Source organism: Haliaeetus albicilla, chromosome 5, assembly GCF_947461875.1.
Source record: "Haliaeetus albicilla chromosome 5, bHalAlb1.1, whole genome shotgun sequence".
NCBI lineage: Eukaryota > Metazoa > Chordata > Aves > Accipitriformes > Accipitridae > Haliaeetus > Haliaeetus albicilla.
In genome coordinates, this window is record NC_091487.1 from 37,587,352 (window position 1) to 37,605,428 (window position 18,077).

Here is an 18,077-nt window from a genome sequence, read left to right on the forward strand (position 1 = left end):
ACTACTGCTGCTGGCAAGAGGCCTGCTCCCCCATTGACCCCAGAAAGCTCATAGTATTCTTTTAGTAGCTCAAAAAAAAAAACCCAACGCAAAAACCAGCTTTTTCTGTGCTGCTCAAGAACCAGAGCCTAGCAGACCAGAAATCAACAATGTATGCACAGGAAGCCTATTAGATACTTTTGTCTTACTGACAAAAGAGGAAAGCAGCCTATCTTACTCTGCCTTTCTTCTCCTTCCTCAGCTATCAAAGAACTTGGCTTTGGTCTATTCTCACCAAGACATAAACTGTTCATCTTAGGTAAGCTCCAAAATTCACAAAACTTTATTGCTCTTCCTATCTCCTGCAGAAGTGGGTGCAGTTACCAAAAAGAAAAATATACCAGCCCCTTTAACTTATGGGCAAGAAACTAGAAATACAGTAATCTTTTATATTAACCTTCTCATGTCCTGGGAGTATTTCAAGAAGCCCCACTAATTTTGCATTACTTTGGGAATTCTAGCATGTTTGTAGAGACCATACAAGAATTATGAGAAAGAGGAAAGTAGGTAAAACCACCAAATGACTGTATTGACTTGTGGATGGAATTCATTCAAAAGAATTTGAAGGAGAAAAGCAGAAGAGCTTTACCAGATGATAGAAATCTTGCTATGACAAACAGGTAGTAACACAATGGTATCTTCAATAGCCATAAAGACATTGAACATGCCAGATCTTACTTGGAAGAGGCATACTTTCATCAACACAGCACCCCCAAAATTTATTAGAGAGAAAAATCTAAGAGAAATGACTAGCAGTCCAAAGCACAAGAATAAAATAGTCAGGTTTTCTGCAGCTCCAGCATCCATCCTCAACCTGCAGTTTCTGATCTTGCTCCCGCCCTCCAGCCTAAGCTTCAGCAGAAGCAGATGGCATATCTACATTCCTACTGCAAAGGCCCCAGCTATTAACAATGCACAGGCTGCCACTGTAGTGTCTCCAGTAGGTGCTACAGGTACCTGTATAGGGAGATACAGTCTGCAGCTAAGCCAAAAGGATTTGTAGGCCTTAGGTCAACCTACTGTTCAGAATCTTGACAGTAGCAAAAACTGGCCATGCACATTCCATATGCCCCAGTAAATAGCTCTTTTTGATAACGTGACCTCTTTCCAAGACAAAGACTATCTCTTTAAAAGCACCCTGTAAGCAAGTACAGCTGTTCTGATTTGTAATTATTTGCCAGTGTACCCAACACTAGAGCAGCAAGGTAGGGATCATCAGGAACAGCCCCTGTCAGGCCACAATGTTGTCAAAACATGGGAAGAGCCAAACTAAGCAGAAGCAGCATGCAAGGTATGCAAGAACCAGTTGTCACGGGAGGCAAGCTCAGCAGAGCTCTCACAGGCTCAGCTGGCAGGAGGTTCCCTCTTTTACTTGGTTGGTAGAATTGCTGTCATTGCACAGTCTCTGCACCAACGCCACTCATTATGCAGGAACGGCACCGTGGTCAGCTGCTACACACAGCTTGTGTGAATTCTTGCTTACTGTACAACCCACAAGGGTGCTTTTTCTCACTCGTGTTTCTAGGTGTGTGTGTACATTTTTGTATGTGTGTATACATATGTGCATGTATACACACACAAATAATACATATTTCTGCTTGTACTCAGATAAAAAGCCCTGCATTTGCAGCAGGTAAGAAAGCACCTAACACCAGAAAAAGTAAAATGTGCTAAGGGTTTCAATGTAGGCTAACTGTACAAGCAAGATACTTACTTTATCTTGAAGCTCTCTCAAGAGAAATGAGAGAGGTTGTCCATGGAGGTTTCCAGACTGAGTTGTAAGAGGGGTGTTGATATCAGCATGCGCATCCACCCAGATGACACCGAGGTGTGGGCACTGCCGTGCATGGCCACTGACAGAACCAAGTGCCAAGCTAGAAGTACAGTAGCAAAGTCTTTAGTCACCATTTCTCCTTCAGAACAGCTACAAGGACAATGGGAAGTCTCTGCAACTTCACTCAGCAATGTTGTCATGTTTCAACACATCAGACATTAATGACAATGAAAGGTGCATCCCATACAAACTGCATGGCATGCCTCTATCATGATTCCAGGAGACTCCAACTCTACAGGACTATACTAGTACTGACAGATGAGAAAGAACTCTCTTCTCCCTCCATCACCCTTCCCACATTTTCACCTGTTCTAACTCCAAATGATCTCTTAGGAAATCTAGTGTGCTCATTCATCAATTCTGCTGTTCACCCATTTTTTATTCTGGTCATGATACCTCCCCCCACAATTCATTCTTACACGCCCTACCTTCCTCAACTACTTCTCAGATCAAAGGTTAGTGAAAGAGAGGAAAGAGATTCACATGTTCCAAGATCTATTACAAAGTGGTCTGTGTGCAGACATTACAAACCCATCCTAGAAGTTGACATCCTGAGAGTTGAAGGGCAAAAGAGACATCACTAAACATTCAACAATAAAGAAACTGCAACAGTTCCTAACGGGACCTGATCACACTAACTTCCCCAAATAGGAAAACCTCATTTGTACGTCTGCAGATTGCAGAACAGTCTAGAGCTAAGCCATACTGTCTTAGAGGGTCAGATTTTTGTAGCTGTCTTCTGTGTTCCACCCTAAAAGCCCCAGCAATAAAATGAAAATGCTGCTACCCTATGGTATTGCCAGAAAGTAACCCCAAGTTGTTCCCACCACCCCCTTATTTTTTAATTAAATTCTTATACTCCAAGTGTCAACCTGCAGCATGCACCATTAATTGCTTCTAGTTCAGCTCACCTGTGATCACCTCCTATAGTCACACAGCTATGTCCAGCAGCTACTGCTCTGCTTACAGCATCAGCCAATACCTGGCTGGCTAAACCCACTGACCGCGGATATAAAATCAGGTTGTTGTACAGTTCGTCATTTGGAACTTGAGTGAAATTCAAATCTCCAAAGTCGTGCACTTGGCATCCTGGAAACATAGCATCAAAAGGAGAAAGTGAGTTACTTAAATAAGTGCCCAGAGAAATGTTCAAAATATGGTCCCCTCAGAAAATCACTTGGGCAAGTTTGAAAGGAACAACAGAAAGGGAATGGATTCATTTGACTATTTGCATGTCCTTGCAAGCAACCGTGTCACAACCTCACGGATTAGAAAGCTTAAGATAGTATTGTCGCTTTAATTTAGCGATGAGATACAACAATCACAGAAAGTCACCTAGAGAAACAGTTTGGGTTTTTTAAATTATTTCTTGGCAATTTTAACATGAAAAAGTACAGTTTGTATTGCCACCTTCCTTCCCAATTAGACAGACTGTATACAGCCTTAAATGAGCTCAGTTGCTCAAAGATGCCTAGGACTACACATTTCACTAACTATACCCGAGTCCTAACAGCTATTTTCCATTTTCAAACCCCACAAGAATCCAGACACAAAAGCGCCAAGTTACCAATAATGGAAATTTTCTTACAGTACTTCCGGGCAACTCCATGAAGGATGCACTAGTGCTTTGTCAGAGAACCTGTCCATTTTCTCAAGGCAAGATGTTCTAAAAGGCATTTGCATTCTGGGGCTTTGTTCCCAACCCTCTTTGAGATCTTATCATTGCCAGTTACAACTTAATTGGCTGTGGAAGCCTGACAACATTCTGAGTCTAAGACTCAGCCTTTCCTAAAATGTATTTCTGTCTACTTACCCTGAAAAAGAGTCACTTCACAGATTAGAACCCAAGGGAACATTTTTGAGTGTTGTTTCCCCTCCTCTACCCAACTGAGAACATATTAATTGGCTGCATTTAAGGTTTAATTCTCTTTCATATGCATTATAGTTTATCCTTTGAAGCTCTGCTGTCCAGTACCATGTGCTTCCTTAACAGTCATTTAGATACCAAAATTTCTAACAGTATTTCACAAGCCAGAACATCTCAGTTTCACACAGGCCTGTTGCTGCAAACACTGATGATGGCTGTAAAGGTCCCAAAGTATTTCAGCTACACTAACACTGGCTTAAGTCAAGACCACCCTGAATACCAGTCATGCCATTTGTTCCTCAGAATCACTAGTCTGTTTGCAGGTCAAAGCATCCAGGCTAGAGCTTGACATTTTGCCTTTAGCCATCCTATGCCTAACAGGAGAATTTGAAAAATTAAAGCAAGCAAATCAACATGAAGAAACAGCCCACTTGAGGCTCTGGGTTTTCTGCTTAATTTCCATTAAGCCATTAGTCTAATGTCTAGGAAGCAGGCTCTGTGAATTCTAACGTAAAAGCAGCATTGAGAAAAAAATTACTATAATTTAAAAAGGAGATGTGGCTGGTGAAAAGAATGAAGGAAAATGGTTGGGTCACTTGTGAGACTTAGATGGCTGCAAAATGGGCAAGCATACTTTTTACAGCAGGGACACAGATAGACATATGTCAAGGTATTTGCTAGGAGAGGACATGTCAGCTGAGCACAGCTACTTGACAAAGGATTAAATAAATGTAGTCTCAGCAACTCTGAGAAAACACATTATCTGCACCAACTTAGAGCAGTAAGCAGGACCATGACTCCCTGGTTTTCAAAAGGCAACACAAGCACACAACAGCATTTTTTTTTTCTCCCTTAAGCAATACCTAATTAGCCAGCAGGATGATGGCTCTGGAGTTTTGGGAATTTTGTTCAGATTTGAATGCGCTAGCTGATCTCCATGTGACCGCATTTTTTTTTACCCTCTGTTTCATTCTGCTGCTCTGCAGAGTTGGAAACAGAGTTGCAAGTTCCAAGAGTTGTTAAATGAATTTCAGAAATCTAATTTTTTTTTATTTGCATCTTCCTGCAAGGCTACTTCTCACGTATATGCACACTACTACTACACATTTCAGTATTTCAAGGTTTGTTGAAAGTATAAGTGTGCCCAGGAGACAAATTTTGGTAGCAAGACATCAAGACATTGCATCATTCAATAAGTATCAAGAGCTTTTTGAGATGCTGTAGAAGTTAATAATACCTTTGATCTAATACCTCTGACATTTGTAGGAAGTAAATCTGCAGTTGGGAGCTGTGTTCAGCAATTTACACATTGCAGGACAGCACATTACACAATGTAATGGAAGAAAGGACTGCCACTCATGTTCTCTCTTACAGGACATACAAGCAAATAATGGTATTTTTACCCATTAAAGGATGAAAAAGAATGAAAGGAAATTATCTCATGAAGCTCCATCAGTGTAAAACAAAGAACCATGCCATCTTTCATAGCACATTAATGAATTGGTTAAGATTCTTCAGGTTATGCTCAAGGCAGGCCAAACACAGCAGATTCTAGTAAGTGTGTTCAGAGAAGTATCACCTGCATTCAAGAATTTTTCTTCTTTACCCTGCCCTCCTCCAAGTCCCCATTTGTAAGGCAAAAAGACTTGGTTGAGCTTCTGAATAAAAAAAGCCATTCATTTCTTATGACTGCATCAGGTTCATACAGCTTACAAGGTGGGTATGGTAGAAACAGATGGACAGACACACACTTTTGGGGTCTAGAATTCTAGGATCTTGTCCACCTTTTGGACAAATGGTACTGTCATATCTCCTGCATTAAGATGCCTTTCTCTAGTTATTTCTATAAAAAAGCCTAATATCTGTTAAAGACAACAGATGCCTTCAGTTTTTTTATCATCTTCAGAAGTTTATTTTTGTTCAGATAGAGTTCATAAATCTTGTAGCAGCTTTTCTCAGCTTTGTGCTTCCCTCTTGTTTAGGCCCACTGTTTTTACATGCTTGCAGAGGATAGCCCCTCTTTCCCGGGGTGATATGAATGTTTTCAGCCAACTATCCAATAGCTGATTAAGACACAGTTAATCTCAGAAGTATGTACTAATCCAATCCTCAAACATTAATAATATCTTTTCTTCCTACTATTTTTTAATTGTGCCTAAAGTTTTGAAAGCTATATTTAAAATCACCTTGGGGAAAAAGGAAAACTTGGTGAATAGATAGTACACAAAAAAAATTTTACAGTACATAGATAAACCATGTATCCTGAAGTGATTAGGGGTGTGTGTGCACACATGCGTGCACATATATTAATATCTGGTCAATCCTAAAGAGATGAAATCAACATTTGTCTTAATGCTTACTGAGCAGCAAAGAAAAAGAATTTATGTCAAATTATTAAAGTAATTGTTGATGTATTTTCTTAGCTTCTATTTAGAGCATCTTAGATGTTAGTCTAATACTTAAAAGACCTGAATTGTCTTCCATTTCATCTGTCTGCTTGCACATAGTTTTGAACTAAATCTCTCAAGTACTTTATTTTACCCAACATAGAAATTGCTCAATGGATAGACATGCTGTAGTGCAGTGTAATCTGGTGGATCTTGCTGTTATTTGTCCATTATTGAAAAATTTATATAATCCACCACACCAAACAATATGGACTTACTTTCTTTGGTAGTTGGGGCACTCTTAAGATACTAATAGCTATAAACAAACAGCTTTTTAAATCAGCACAGAAAGTTAACATGAAGAATATATATAGGCCTTTAAAAGACAGATCCAAGTTCTGAAAACTAGAAGTTTTTGTGGGCAGATAGGAAAGACAGCTTTCTTACATTCATTAGAAAACACAGCATCCACACCATTTGTCAGTGCAGCAAATCAGATCTAGCCAGGATTGACATTCTTTTTCAAATGAAACAGTACCATATAGTACATAGACTAAACACTGCAGACATTTTGCTAGTAAATAATAATAATATAAAATTAAATATGATCAAAAGAAGTCTTTTGTTCCACTTTCAAGCTCTAACAGAAATCACATTCAAATGAAAAATATATTCCATTTGATTCATTAGTCAATTATCAACAGCACAGAAAATTTAACACAACCAAGTCCATACAAGTCAGCTCTATCAGCACTCTGGCTCAAGAGGAGATCACTTTTTGAAGTGAGGAAAACAAAAAAAGCAGGCTTGATTCATCTATTTCTGTTACAGGAACTTGAAAGAGATAGGAGAGAGATAACTGTGTCAATCTGAATACAAACACACAGTGTAGTTACATAAGTTAGACGTATATATGCACAACAGTCCTTCAGTTAGTATGAATGGTTAGTGTGTAAAGGCACCACACCTCTATCTCCTTCTACAGCTTAGGAGTGCAATCCTCTGTGGTGCAATGCCCCCCTCTGACAGTTTCATTAACAGAGCTGCTTGGGGGCACATTTCAGCCAAAAATGAATCAATTAGCTTGAAATTGTTTGTATAGTAGATCTTTCCTAAGTCAACTATTGACCAGAACAGGTTAGGGAAATGTCACATAAGCATTCAACCAGCAGACCAGGGGATGGAGGGCAGTTGTTTCTTCAGTCTGCACAGCCAGAACTAGAACTTGACCTATATCTGATAAAAGAAATCAGTATTTTTCATAATTAGGAACCTACTTAGGGGAAAAAAGTAGAAATACAAATTAAGAACACATTCAAGAAAATAAAGTTTCCTGCATGCCTTTTCAAATAAGCTGTTGATGTAGCACTCAGGCTCAGCCCAACAATGCTTGTAACTGGGATATAAGATGCCCTTTAGCAACCTATATGACAATGGTAACATTCACTTCCTATCTATCATCTTAAGCAAAATTCAGCACCCACAGCAGGCAGCAGTTACTATAGTAAGTCATTTGCCTGCACAGATTTAGAGAAATTTTTCTTCCGTAAGAGCAGGTGGCTCATAAGTCTGGGGGCATTTAACCAGAAAACATCTGGGCAGCAGCAGGGAAAGCCTTTCTCCCATCCTCTTCCACTGGGATACTGCACCACAGCCAGAAGCATCAATCTGATAGTAGGAGATGCTGCTTTTAAAATCCAGGCTATCTGCTAACATTGCCTAATGGCATGCTACTATAACAGTTATAACAGCTCTCCTAGGCAGCAAACAGGAACAGTAGCATGTGGAACCTGAGATAGAACTGATATCCTGACACTGCCTATTTGTGAACTAGAAGTAAAAAAAAAATCCTAAATTAACAGGGAAATTAAATATTTCCTTTTCCAGGTTTCTAAATGCTGCTGAACTACTTTCAAAGGAACCTGGCAATCCCACAGTCTGTGTTACATAAAACCACTCACATGAAAGAATCACTCCCGCAAATAGTTTTCTCAGATTACAGCCCCTTTAGTGAATCACCACAGACACAGAAAGGCTTTTCAGGAAGTAATGTGTATTATGAACAAGGTTTGTAGACAAATTTTGCATTTTCTTTCCTGTGAACAAAACAAAGTGCTACAATCTGCTACCATCCTTCTTTTCAGTATAAGCTCATTGGCTTACAGTAAGGACATTAACAGTGTCTGAGAAAGGATCACAAAATGTTGCACAACAGCAAACAAGAGACTCTATTCATTATAACCAGTACATTCTGAAGCCTATTTTAAGACCATTTTAACCCTCCAGAATTATACGGGGGGGCGGTTCACTACAGGGTGGTGTAAAAACTATAAAAACAAATGGCATACTTTTGTTTTACATGAATATGAAATTAGGCTAGCAAGGTTCCCACTACAAAAGACTAATACTTCAGCAGCCTGGTTTAAACATAACCTTCTTGCTTGGAAGTTCATTACACAGTGTCTAATTCTCTTTAAACTGAATACATATCTGCTGGAAGAAATCTCCTATTAGATACAGACATTTGATGGCTCAATAGGTTTCTGCCAGCTCTAAAGTTTTGCCTCCTAAAAGGCAAGTTCATGTCTCAGTAATTTCCACCCTGCCTTTCGGGATTTTGAAAGGTCTGGTTTAAGACAAAATTTCTGTATCTATACCTATTTAAAAGGCTTCAGCTCATACAACAGCAACAAGTAAACCCATTCCAATTGCCACCCCAAGTCTGTAGTCTCAAGTTGCCCCTTCCATAAAATGAGCCAAGAAGTATTTTTTCTAATCCCAAATTAAGCAGCCACCTCATTTCCCTTTGATAACCCTTTATAACTTTAATCGTTTATGAAATCCAGTGCACTTGACCTGAGGAGGTCTCCAAAAACGTCAGTATCAGGTGTTGGGAAATATTTGCACTGTGGCTTGCATCAGAGAAGAGTCAAGGAGCAAACAGGAGAGCAAATTTGTATTTGCTGTTATCTGACTTCAGTGCCTCATTCCCTGCTTTTCACCAGGTGGTTTGGAAGGTGGAAATTTCTGCTTTCATCCAAAAATAATCCTCTGTACCATATTCACATAAGCACATACCTGCCATAGGTATCCTGCTCTTGTGAGTCCACAATGAGAGACAGGATTAAAGTTTCAAACGAGGAAGTAATAACAGATTCTGTGCACCATAAGGCAGATCAAACCCCAACTCACTACCTGAATTTTCCCCATCATCTCCCTTTGTGCCCCTCCCCAGTAACTCCTCTCCTTCAACACCATTCCTAGTAAAAAAATAAAACATGCGATCTGAACTTATTCCAATCCAGAGGTAATTTTATGGGTGCAGAAATTCAGCTAAGTTTTATATTATAAAATTAGTTTTAATACATAAGTATCAAGGATGAAGGCCATCACAATAAAACCAAAGAAATATAACACCCCATCCCCCCCACCCCCAAAAGCTCTGTTCTCTGGTCCTTGAATCTAATCTTCCTTCACTGAAGGACTAGGAAGTAACAATCAATTCAGGTTTCCTGATCTGCATAGCTTAATTTTTTAGATGTACTCAAAAACTAAACTGATACAAAGAAGAATTATAATTAAAGCACTGAGTGAACTTTACCCAAATTAACAAAGTTTCTTTAAAGCCAAATTCATGGATAACACATAACCTGGAATATGTGCCAGCCAAATGGGAGAGGAAAAAAACCAAACAAACATGAAATCAATGAGTGACACAGAGCTTTTCATTCCAAAGCAAGAACAAGCAGATAGTGTCCTCCATCAGTGTGGGGAAGATAATCAGAACTGACCTACTACAAGGAATGCTCTGACTCCATGTACTTTCAACTGTTAGCATTTTTCTAGTAACTTCTAAGGCTAGTTGTAATCATTCAAATATCAAAGGGTAGAACATTCAAAAAGATAAACCATAACAGCTGTCAGAGCACACTCCCCAACTTCCAGGAGCTTAGCTTGCTCCAAGGCAAGCTAGCCAATAAGTTCTGTTGTGAAGAAGCAACCTAGAAACAGCCTCAGTGGAGACCTCCCCAAAACATCTCTCCTTCAAAGCCTCAGCAGGGCTCCTTCTGCCTGCCTGGTTATCAGACTCAGCTCCTGGCTGCCTTCCCTCAACAAGTGCAGCAGCACCTGCCCTGGATGCTTTCTGACAACTGGCATAATTTCAAAGACTCACTGCAAATGCCAGTTACAACCAGTCCATTTGACTGTGCTTTGATTTTTGTCAAACCACTGGTCTTTGAAGCTAACCAGTCATGGCTAATTGACATTTAAGAGTTAAAGAATAACAACATAGTCTCTTGGATCTCTACCTACCTCTATAAATAAAAAGAGGTCATTTATTCTAGTTCCAGAAATAAGCTGCAGTACTTACTACATACATAAGCATGTTTTACTGATATTATTAAACAGAAGTGTTTGTGCATGCTTGTGTCTAAGGGAAAGAAAGGAAAAAAAAAAAGAGGACTGCCGTTTACCTATTCTGTTTTAGGGAAACAAGTGGGGGAGGATATGCCTGGGTAAAAAAAAGGGCATTCCCATTTCTGGTTTGTAGGGCAGAAGACTTAGCTGTTAGTCAAACACCTTTATGCTATATCCCAACCAACTTCTTCCTGAGAATGTTCCTAGCAAATTAATAGACTTAGCTTTGACTGTACTGACAGCAGGTGTGATCAGAAAGAACCCATGAACAGCAGTATTTCTCATTTCAACAATGCAAAGATTTAACTAAACATCATGCTGCTTAAAATGCCAGCAGTTACTTAAAACTGTCTGTCTCCCATTTTCCCATCAACAGCAGAAAATGTGAATAAAGAGGCTAAAAGACAGATCTTCATGTTATCTATACAATAAATTTAGACTTCATTGAAATTCTACAGATTAGTAGAGCCAGTCAAATATCTGTAAACTAGAAAGTCTTAAAAAGTTTAAAATACTGAGCTTTGAAGAAAAACAATTGAGCTAAGAGCCTGTGCAAAGCAAAACAAGATTCTAACCAAGAATACTGAATTCCTGACATATAATTTTTAACATAAATGGATCTTTGTCAAACTACAGACTGTAAATCCAATCTTAATTCAAATATAGGGCAAGTAGAATGGTACAGTTTATCGGCCTTCAGGGATATAGGCAACTCTTTGAACACATTTACTGGATGTGCTGATGAAAATTACTTTCCCAACACCACAGCTGTAACTCTCACCAGTCCACATCTGCTGAACCCCAGCACTTCATTATGCATACCTTGGTACATAATTGAAAGACTATCTGTCTTCCTCAAACTTCTCACCAGAGAGGATTTAGGTGGAAAAAGAGGAGATATATGTAGAAGAAGCTGCTTCATGATTTATTGTTAAGACTGAAACTAACAATATGAGCAATGCTGGTGAAATAGCAAAGTTGAATTGCTATTTTTGGCAGCAGATGTCAGGAGTCCAATGGTTTTAGGCAAAGCAGAAGCACATCTCTAGTCATATGGGGATTAGCAGCTCCATTCCTCTTTTAGAGGATGTTACTCCTTTCTGAGTCACTACACTGACCTCCTGAATCCTGTTCCTGAAGAGCTTTGTTCCAGTCAAACAAAAGAACAGTAATATGATGGTCATCCCCTTTGACAAGTCTAGCTCTACTTCTGTAAACCACATGTCTCTGCAGTCCACCAACTTGTCAAACCAGCAACTCTGATCCAAACTTTGTTCATCAATTCTAGATTAATCAAAACCAAAGTCTGACTAAACTCAGCAACCCACCTACATCCAGCTCTGAAGAAAGGAGGGAAGAAAAAAAAGAGGAAATCAACAATAGTCACATACAGGAATGAGTATCTGGCAAGAAATTTTATACTACAGTTGTTTCCATGTTAGCAACAGCAGAGGTACTCCAAGTCACCTCAAGGGCTATAGTAATTAACACAACAGCTATCTATTAAGTATAAAAATCTGACAATGGTCCTTCTCTCCAAGCAAGAGGACTAGGCAACACTCTGGATTTAAGTTTGATTGGATTCTCGGCTTAATCTGCAGCAAACAGGAGAGGTCCAAGAAATTTTCACTTTGAAGAGCTTCATATTTTGCATCTTCTATAGCTAAAGTCAAGTGCATCTGTCACCTATCTTCCTCACTCCTTCCCACCCTAAGTTCAAGAGCCTCCACATACTACACCCATTTCTCTTTACTGAGAGAACAATACACAGCCCTGCAAGCTTTGTACCCTTTCCTCCCCCATGCCAGGGAGTTATGGGGCTCTGTTTTCATATAGCACTTTTACTTCTTTGGCAAGATGGAAGACTCTTTTAAGGTGTTAGTATTTTAGTTTCCCTTAGGAGAAGCAGCAAAGCCAAAAGACAAACATCACCAAGGTGAATAAAAAGCCCCACAGGCTTAGTCAGTTATATTTTAAATTATCCCTGCTACAGACTTGCACACCCACTGTTTTTGGCTTGGGAGCTGGAGTCCTGCTACATTAACTCTCCTCCTCAGTACACATCGAGCTACTACCAACATGCAAGAGTGTTCTCTCTGCTTCTAACAAGGGGATAAAAGTCAAGTTAGTGGCTCAGATTCATCTCTGACAGTCTGGTACAGACTAGCAATACCATCTGCCTCTGAGCTCCCTCCTCCTATTTCAGCCTAGGCATAAACAAGCTGTTCATAGGCAGTCATCATTTTAGGCAGCCAAGAATTTATCATACCATGTAGGTATACTCACAGTCTCTTTCAAGGGAGGGATCCCCCCAAAAAAACAGAAAGTGGAGTAGCAGCACTGCAATAGGACTATGGAAGAAGAGAAATTAGGATAGAGTGAAAGGAACAAAAGACTTCCCTCCCAGAGATACCAGCCAGTGAAAGCAAAATGCAAAACAGCACAAAAGGGAGGAAACAAAGGTCTAGTGTTCTCGCTCCCTCTGATGTGGCTTGAGCACTATCAACAGAAGTCATTAAATCAGGCATACAAACATATGAAAAGCCATGTGGTTGCTTGATATTCAAAGTAGCAAAGTATATACACCTGAGACTAAAACAAACAAATGCAGTGCATGCATCTTACAACCTGAACACTACACTTTAGAGGAGACTTCAGAGCATCTCCATTTTATGCAGGTCAAATTGAATTTGAATATATGAATGGAAAATGAATAAATCAAACTTTACAATTTCAGGCAAACAGAAGAATCTGATCACCAGAAATCTCTTCCACTTAAAACAAGTGAGGGCAATTTTACTCGAGAGTTACTGTTAATACAGAGTTTTCATGACAGGAACACTGCCTCTTTCCCCCATCTATATTTCCTTACACTGCCCAGAATCCACTCTTGCTCTTCTACTGGGAAGCATCATTCCACAGCTGACCTCATGCCTGGTTCCAAGACTGTAGTGACAAGGAAAATCATGTTTATAGCACTCCCACACATCCCAGTAGAGAATGGGGTCATACAACAACAAACACTCCCCACCACACGCACAGACCCTATGGACACAAATGCATCAGAAGTAGCCGATACAGACAGAACAGATGCCCTATGTCTTAGATAAATGTTACTTCATTTTAAAGGAGAAACCTGGTCTGCTGCAGTACTATTTACCTGCTCCTGGAAAACAAGCAACAAGGTCCCATGAAAATTATTAATTCTTTTAGCATAACAGATAAATAGAATATCCAAGTTAATAACGATAATAATACTGTGGGGCTCTATTGCCTTCTTCAGTGTATCAGGAGAAAATTCACAGTGTTAGAAAGACAAAGAAGAAAGCAGCTAAAGTTTACTGCCAGTTCAGTGTACCACAGGAATCCAAGCAATGGCCCTATTATCACAGTACTCCAGGCAAAGCTATCCTGTCAGCCTAGTGAAGAAAAATAACCAGCCCCCACACAAAACCAATCACTTGTTAAATTTCCATGAATAACAGATGTGCACAATACAAAAGGCTACGTGGTAGCATTCTCCTCGATCTACCATCCTACCCTCAAGCAGATTGTCTTTGCATGATAAACAACTCCTGCTGTGTATGCTGCCGACTGTCATTGTTTCAGGATGGACCCCCACAGCAGAACCTGTTCGAATCCATGCCATCTGAACCTGTTCATAAGAGCTGCAGAGATTTAAGCAGCAATAAGCATCAACACTGACTGGGGGGAAAAAAAAAAAAAACAACAAAGAACCACACTACCTACCCCAGTGGAAGAATATGTCAGCAATAGGAAACTGAAACTGCAGTAGGAAGACATCCCAGAACCTTTAAAACTTGTAAGGAAACAGCAAGAAAATATCTCCATGTGCATTATTGATTAATGAGTAAACAGTCCATAAGCAACTAAACAGTGAAAGTATTTTTCACCTTCCACTTATTTTTTAGTTTAGCTTACTTCATTTCTATCCCCACAACTTGCTGTTACTGGAATCCAGAAAGGGCTTGATTTCTCCTTTCTTTCTACCTTCTCCAAGTTCCTATTGAAGTGAGCTTGTGTCATGCAAATGAGTGCAGGTTTGTTGTTTGTTTGGGTTTTTTTTAAGAATTCTTACAAAATGGAAGTATTAGATCTGAACTACTCGAAGGAGAGCCCCAAGCCTTCCCATATAAAATTCTGCCATTGATATAAAAATAAACTGCTGCCTACAGTCTTGTCCAGACTAACATACACCTTTCAAATCTGGTAACTTGTTAGTTTTAAATAAATTCTAAGCTCAGTAATGTCGAGACCTGCTTTTATTCTAGTCTATAACACCTCTTTTTAGACGGACCCTCTTCTGCATTTGTAGATGTTACAGATCACGCTCACCAGAACTCATTGCCAAGGATGGCACACATCTCAACTTTGCAGAAAAGACAGGAAAAGAACATCTACCCATTTGATTGCAAACTGGGACTTTTCAGCTTGTGAATCACCAGATATGCAGGATAAGCCTACAGGGCTGTGCAGAACAATGGCTTCTGTTTTAAACAGGTCTTATAATTCAGAATAAGTTTGCTAGAGGGTTATTAGGCAATAATCTTTCCTCTGCATGCATCTAAACTCCACTGAAGTTAATCACACATTGAGCAGATAACATAGTTCCTTCTGTGGTCCACCCCAGCGATCCATCCCCATCGTACAGTTTTCGGTAACACTTTTTAGATTAAAGAACCTCCAGGACAGAGCTCAGCTTCGCAAGTTTCAAATAACTGCAATACAGTTTTCTGCAGGTCCCAGCTTGTAGAAGCAATAGATGCGAGAAGCTGAAACACAAACAAGCGCATGGATTTTCTTGAATAACATTAGTGGTAACAATGAAAAGCCCAGAAACTTTCCACTCACACAGCGCTATCTGCAAGTGTTTTCAAAGCAAAACCAGACAAGACCTCATACACGAATCTGAGGATTTCTCTAGAAAGTTCCGAATTTCATCACTTCAAAGCATACAAGTATTTTAGGAACAAGCTACGTAGCTGGTGATGAATATGGAAGAACAACACACATGCTGTGAGAAATCGAGAGACACAGCCAAGGGTGTTGCTTGACCGCATACACTAAGCGCACGGAACATTTTAAACGGCCTCACGTTTCTCCTCCGCTTTTCTCAAGGCAACGCGGGAGCAGCACACGCTCCACACGCCGGTAAAGGGCTCCGTGTGCCAGCGCCGCGGACACCGGGCTACAGCCCGCCGTCTCCGGGCGGCCGGAGAAGGCGGCGGTGGGCGAGCCGGCAGCCCCAGCCCCTCTTTGTTCCGGGGAGCCCCGCGAGGCCGCCGGTGCGGCTCTGCGTTCCCGCGGGGGAACGGCGGCAGCGGCCCACGGGCACGCACAAGCTGGTGTGCGACAAGCCTCTCTTTCCCGATACGGCAGAAACGCGGCAGGCATCGCCTTCCCGCCGGGCACCGGCGGCTCACCGGCATTTTGGGTTTCGTGACTCACCGAAGGAACCGTTTCCACCTCCCCCCCCCCCCCCACGCTCGCAGCAAGCGGCTGAGTCACGCTTCGCCGAAACGCGCCGTGAAAGGGTTGCCCTTGCCGGGGAAGGAGGAAGGTGAGGGCAGCCCGGCAGACCCCCTCCGCAACCGCCCCCCCACCCCACCCCCCCCCGCCGGCGAAGCCCCCGGCGCCGCTCCGTGCCTCACCGAGCCCGGCCAGCCGCTCCACCAGCCCCGCGGCGCGGAGGGTCGCGGGGCCGTGATCCACTCCCCGCCGTTTCTGCGAGACAAAGAGAAGGGGGACGCGTTAGCCAGCCCCGCCGAGGGGAGGCGAGCCGAGCGGCTGCGGCACCCGCCCGCCCCCTCGGCGGGGCGAGGGGCGCCTCTCCCCCCCCCCTCCCCGCGCTGCCCACCTGCCCCCTGGAGAGCGGGGCTCCCACCAGCGCCACGGAGTGCGCCTGCTTGGGCAGCTGGAGCCCCGCGTCCGCCTGCTTGCGGAGGAGCCGGGCGAAGCCGCTGCGCAGGGCCATGACGCAGGAGCCGCCGAGCGATGCCCGCTGCCGCCGCCCCGCTGCTTTTAACGAGCTCCGGCCCCGCGCGCGCCGCGGCCAGGCGCCGGGTCCCCGCCTCCCGCCCCTCACACCCCCGCGCCGCCCGGCCAACGGCAGCGCGCGCGCCCGGAGGTGTGTCCCGCCCCCCGCGGCGCACGCGGCGCAGCGCACGACAGCCCGGGGGTGGGGGGGGGGGGAAGAGAGGGGACGCGCCCGGCGGCAGAGCGGGGCGGCCAACGGCTCCTCCGCAACGGCCAACGCCCCGCCCCGCCCCCGGGGCTCCGCTCCCGCCCGGCCTCGCACCTCCCGCGGGCTAACGCCGCGCCCGCTCCTCCTCCTCCTCCTCGCCGGGGTTTTTCCACTCCCAGCCGCCACCTCCCCGGCAGGACCCCCGAGCCGCCTCACCTCGCTGCCGGTGGCGGGCAGAGCCGCCGCCCCTTCACGGCCTCCCCCACGCAGCGCTCCGGGGCGGGTGCAACACCGGCTCTCCTTGCCCTGCCGAGAGGACAGGCACGAAGCATCGGCCGGGCCCGGCGCTGTGCCGCGGCACAGCAGGCTGGGAGAGGTCTCGGGGCATAGCCCTTCCTCGGTACTCCCCCTTCGGCCGCTGTGAGGGACCAGGCCCCGAGGGGGTGGGGGTGGATCTTAGCGTGAAATGGGGGAACCTGTCACTGTCCCCGGGGCAAAACACCACCTCCTCCAGCTCCCTGGCTGGCCGCACCGAGCTCCTGAGAACCGCCTTGCAGGAACGCTACTCCTTGGCTTTACGGGAGAAAAACAGGTGACGCTCTTCATCACCTTGATAAAGCATTAAAAAACCACCTCTCCAGCACCTGCCTTGAGTATCTGATCTCGGGGTGTCTTGGCCTGAGACGATTCACAAGTTATGAAAGCTCTTGCTGTTCCCATTCACAGTGCATTTGAATGATTACAGATTAAGAAATTATTTAAAAACTAGCAAATACCCCCAGCTGTCCCTTCTGTGACAAGGCAACATGACTCCTACTGCCAAACGTGCAACCTTACGTACACATTTGAAAGAAAGGCTGGCAGCACTCACGAGAAGGGATGATGGAGTGCAAACACACTTAAACTGGGACCTGACAGTGACAGGATCCACACACACACTTCTGCTTTTTCCTCTTAAGATTTCCAAGTCTTCTCCTCGCCTCTGTATCTCAGTAACTTCCCATGTTCTTTTTGTTAAGGTGAATTACTATCACCACTCCTCCAGGAGCTCACACTTCTTTTCCCTCCTGTCACTGACCTTCTCGCTCTTCACATTGCTTTTTCTTCTTCCGCCCCCTACTCCGATTTTTCTTTCCCCTTCTCCCTGTCCCCATCTCCTAGGCTGTCATACCAGAGCTCCTACTTATTTACTTCTCACCTGTCATTTCAAACATTTCTTCCCTTTTTAAAAAACCTGTAACTCCGGTTTATTGTTTTTTCCACTTTCATTCTGTCTATAAACTTCTTTCACCCTCTTTTTAACTTCAACATTTTCTCCTCCGTTTC

General features: G+C 43.1%; 1 protein-coding gene across 1 annotated transcript in view; it reads right to left on the reverse strand.

Annotated features, from left to right (window-relative positions):
* Positions 1–16,631, reverse strand: part of ARG2 (arginase 2) — a 23,367-nt gene extending 6,736 nt beyond the window's left edge. Inside the window, exons 1-4 of the mRNA XM_069784173.1 lie at positions 16,425–16,631; positions 16,219–16,291; positions 2,785–2,962; positions 1,754–1,913 (exon numbers count right to left, since the gene is read on the reverse strand). Coding sequence (XP_069640274.1) covers positions 1,754–1,913; positions 2,785–2,962; positions 16,219–16,291; positions 16,425–16,541 — 528 coding nt within the window. The 5' untranslated portion in view covers positions 16,542–16,631. The remainder of the gene's footprint in view (positions 1–1,753; positions 1,914–2,784; positions 2,963–16,218; positions 16,292–16,424) is intronic.
* Between the last annotated feature and the right edge of the window lie 1,446 nt (positions 16,632–18,077).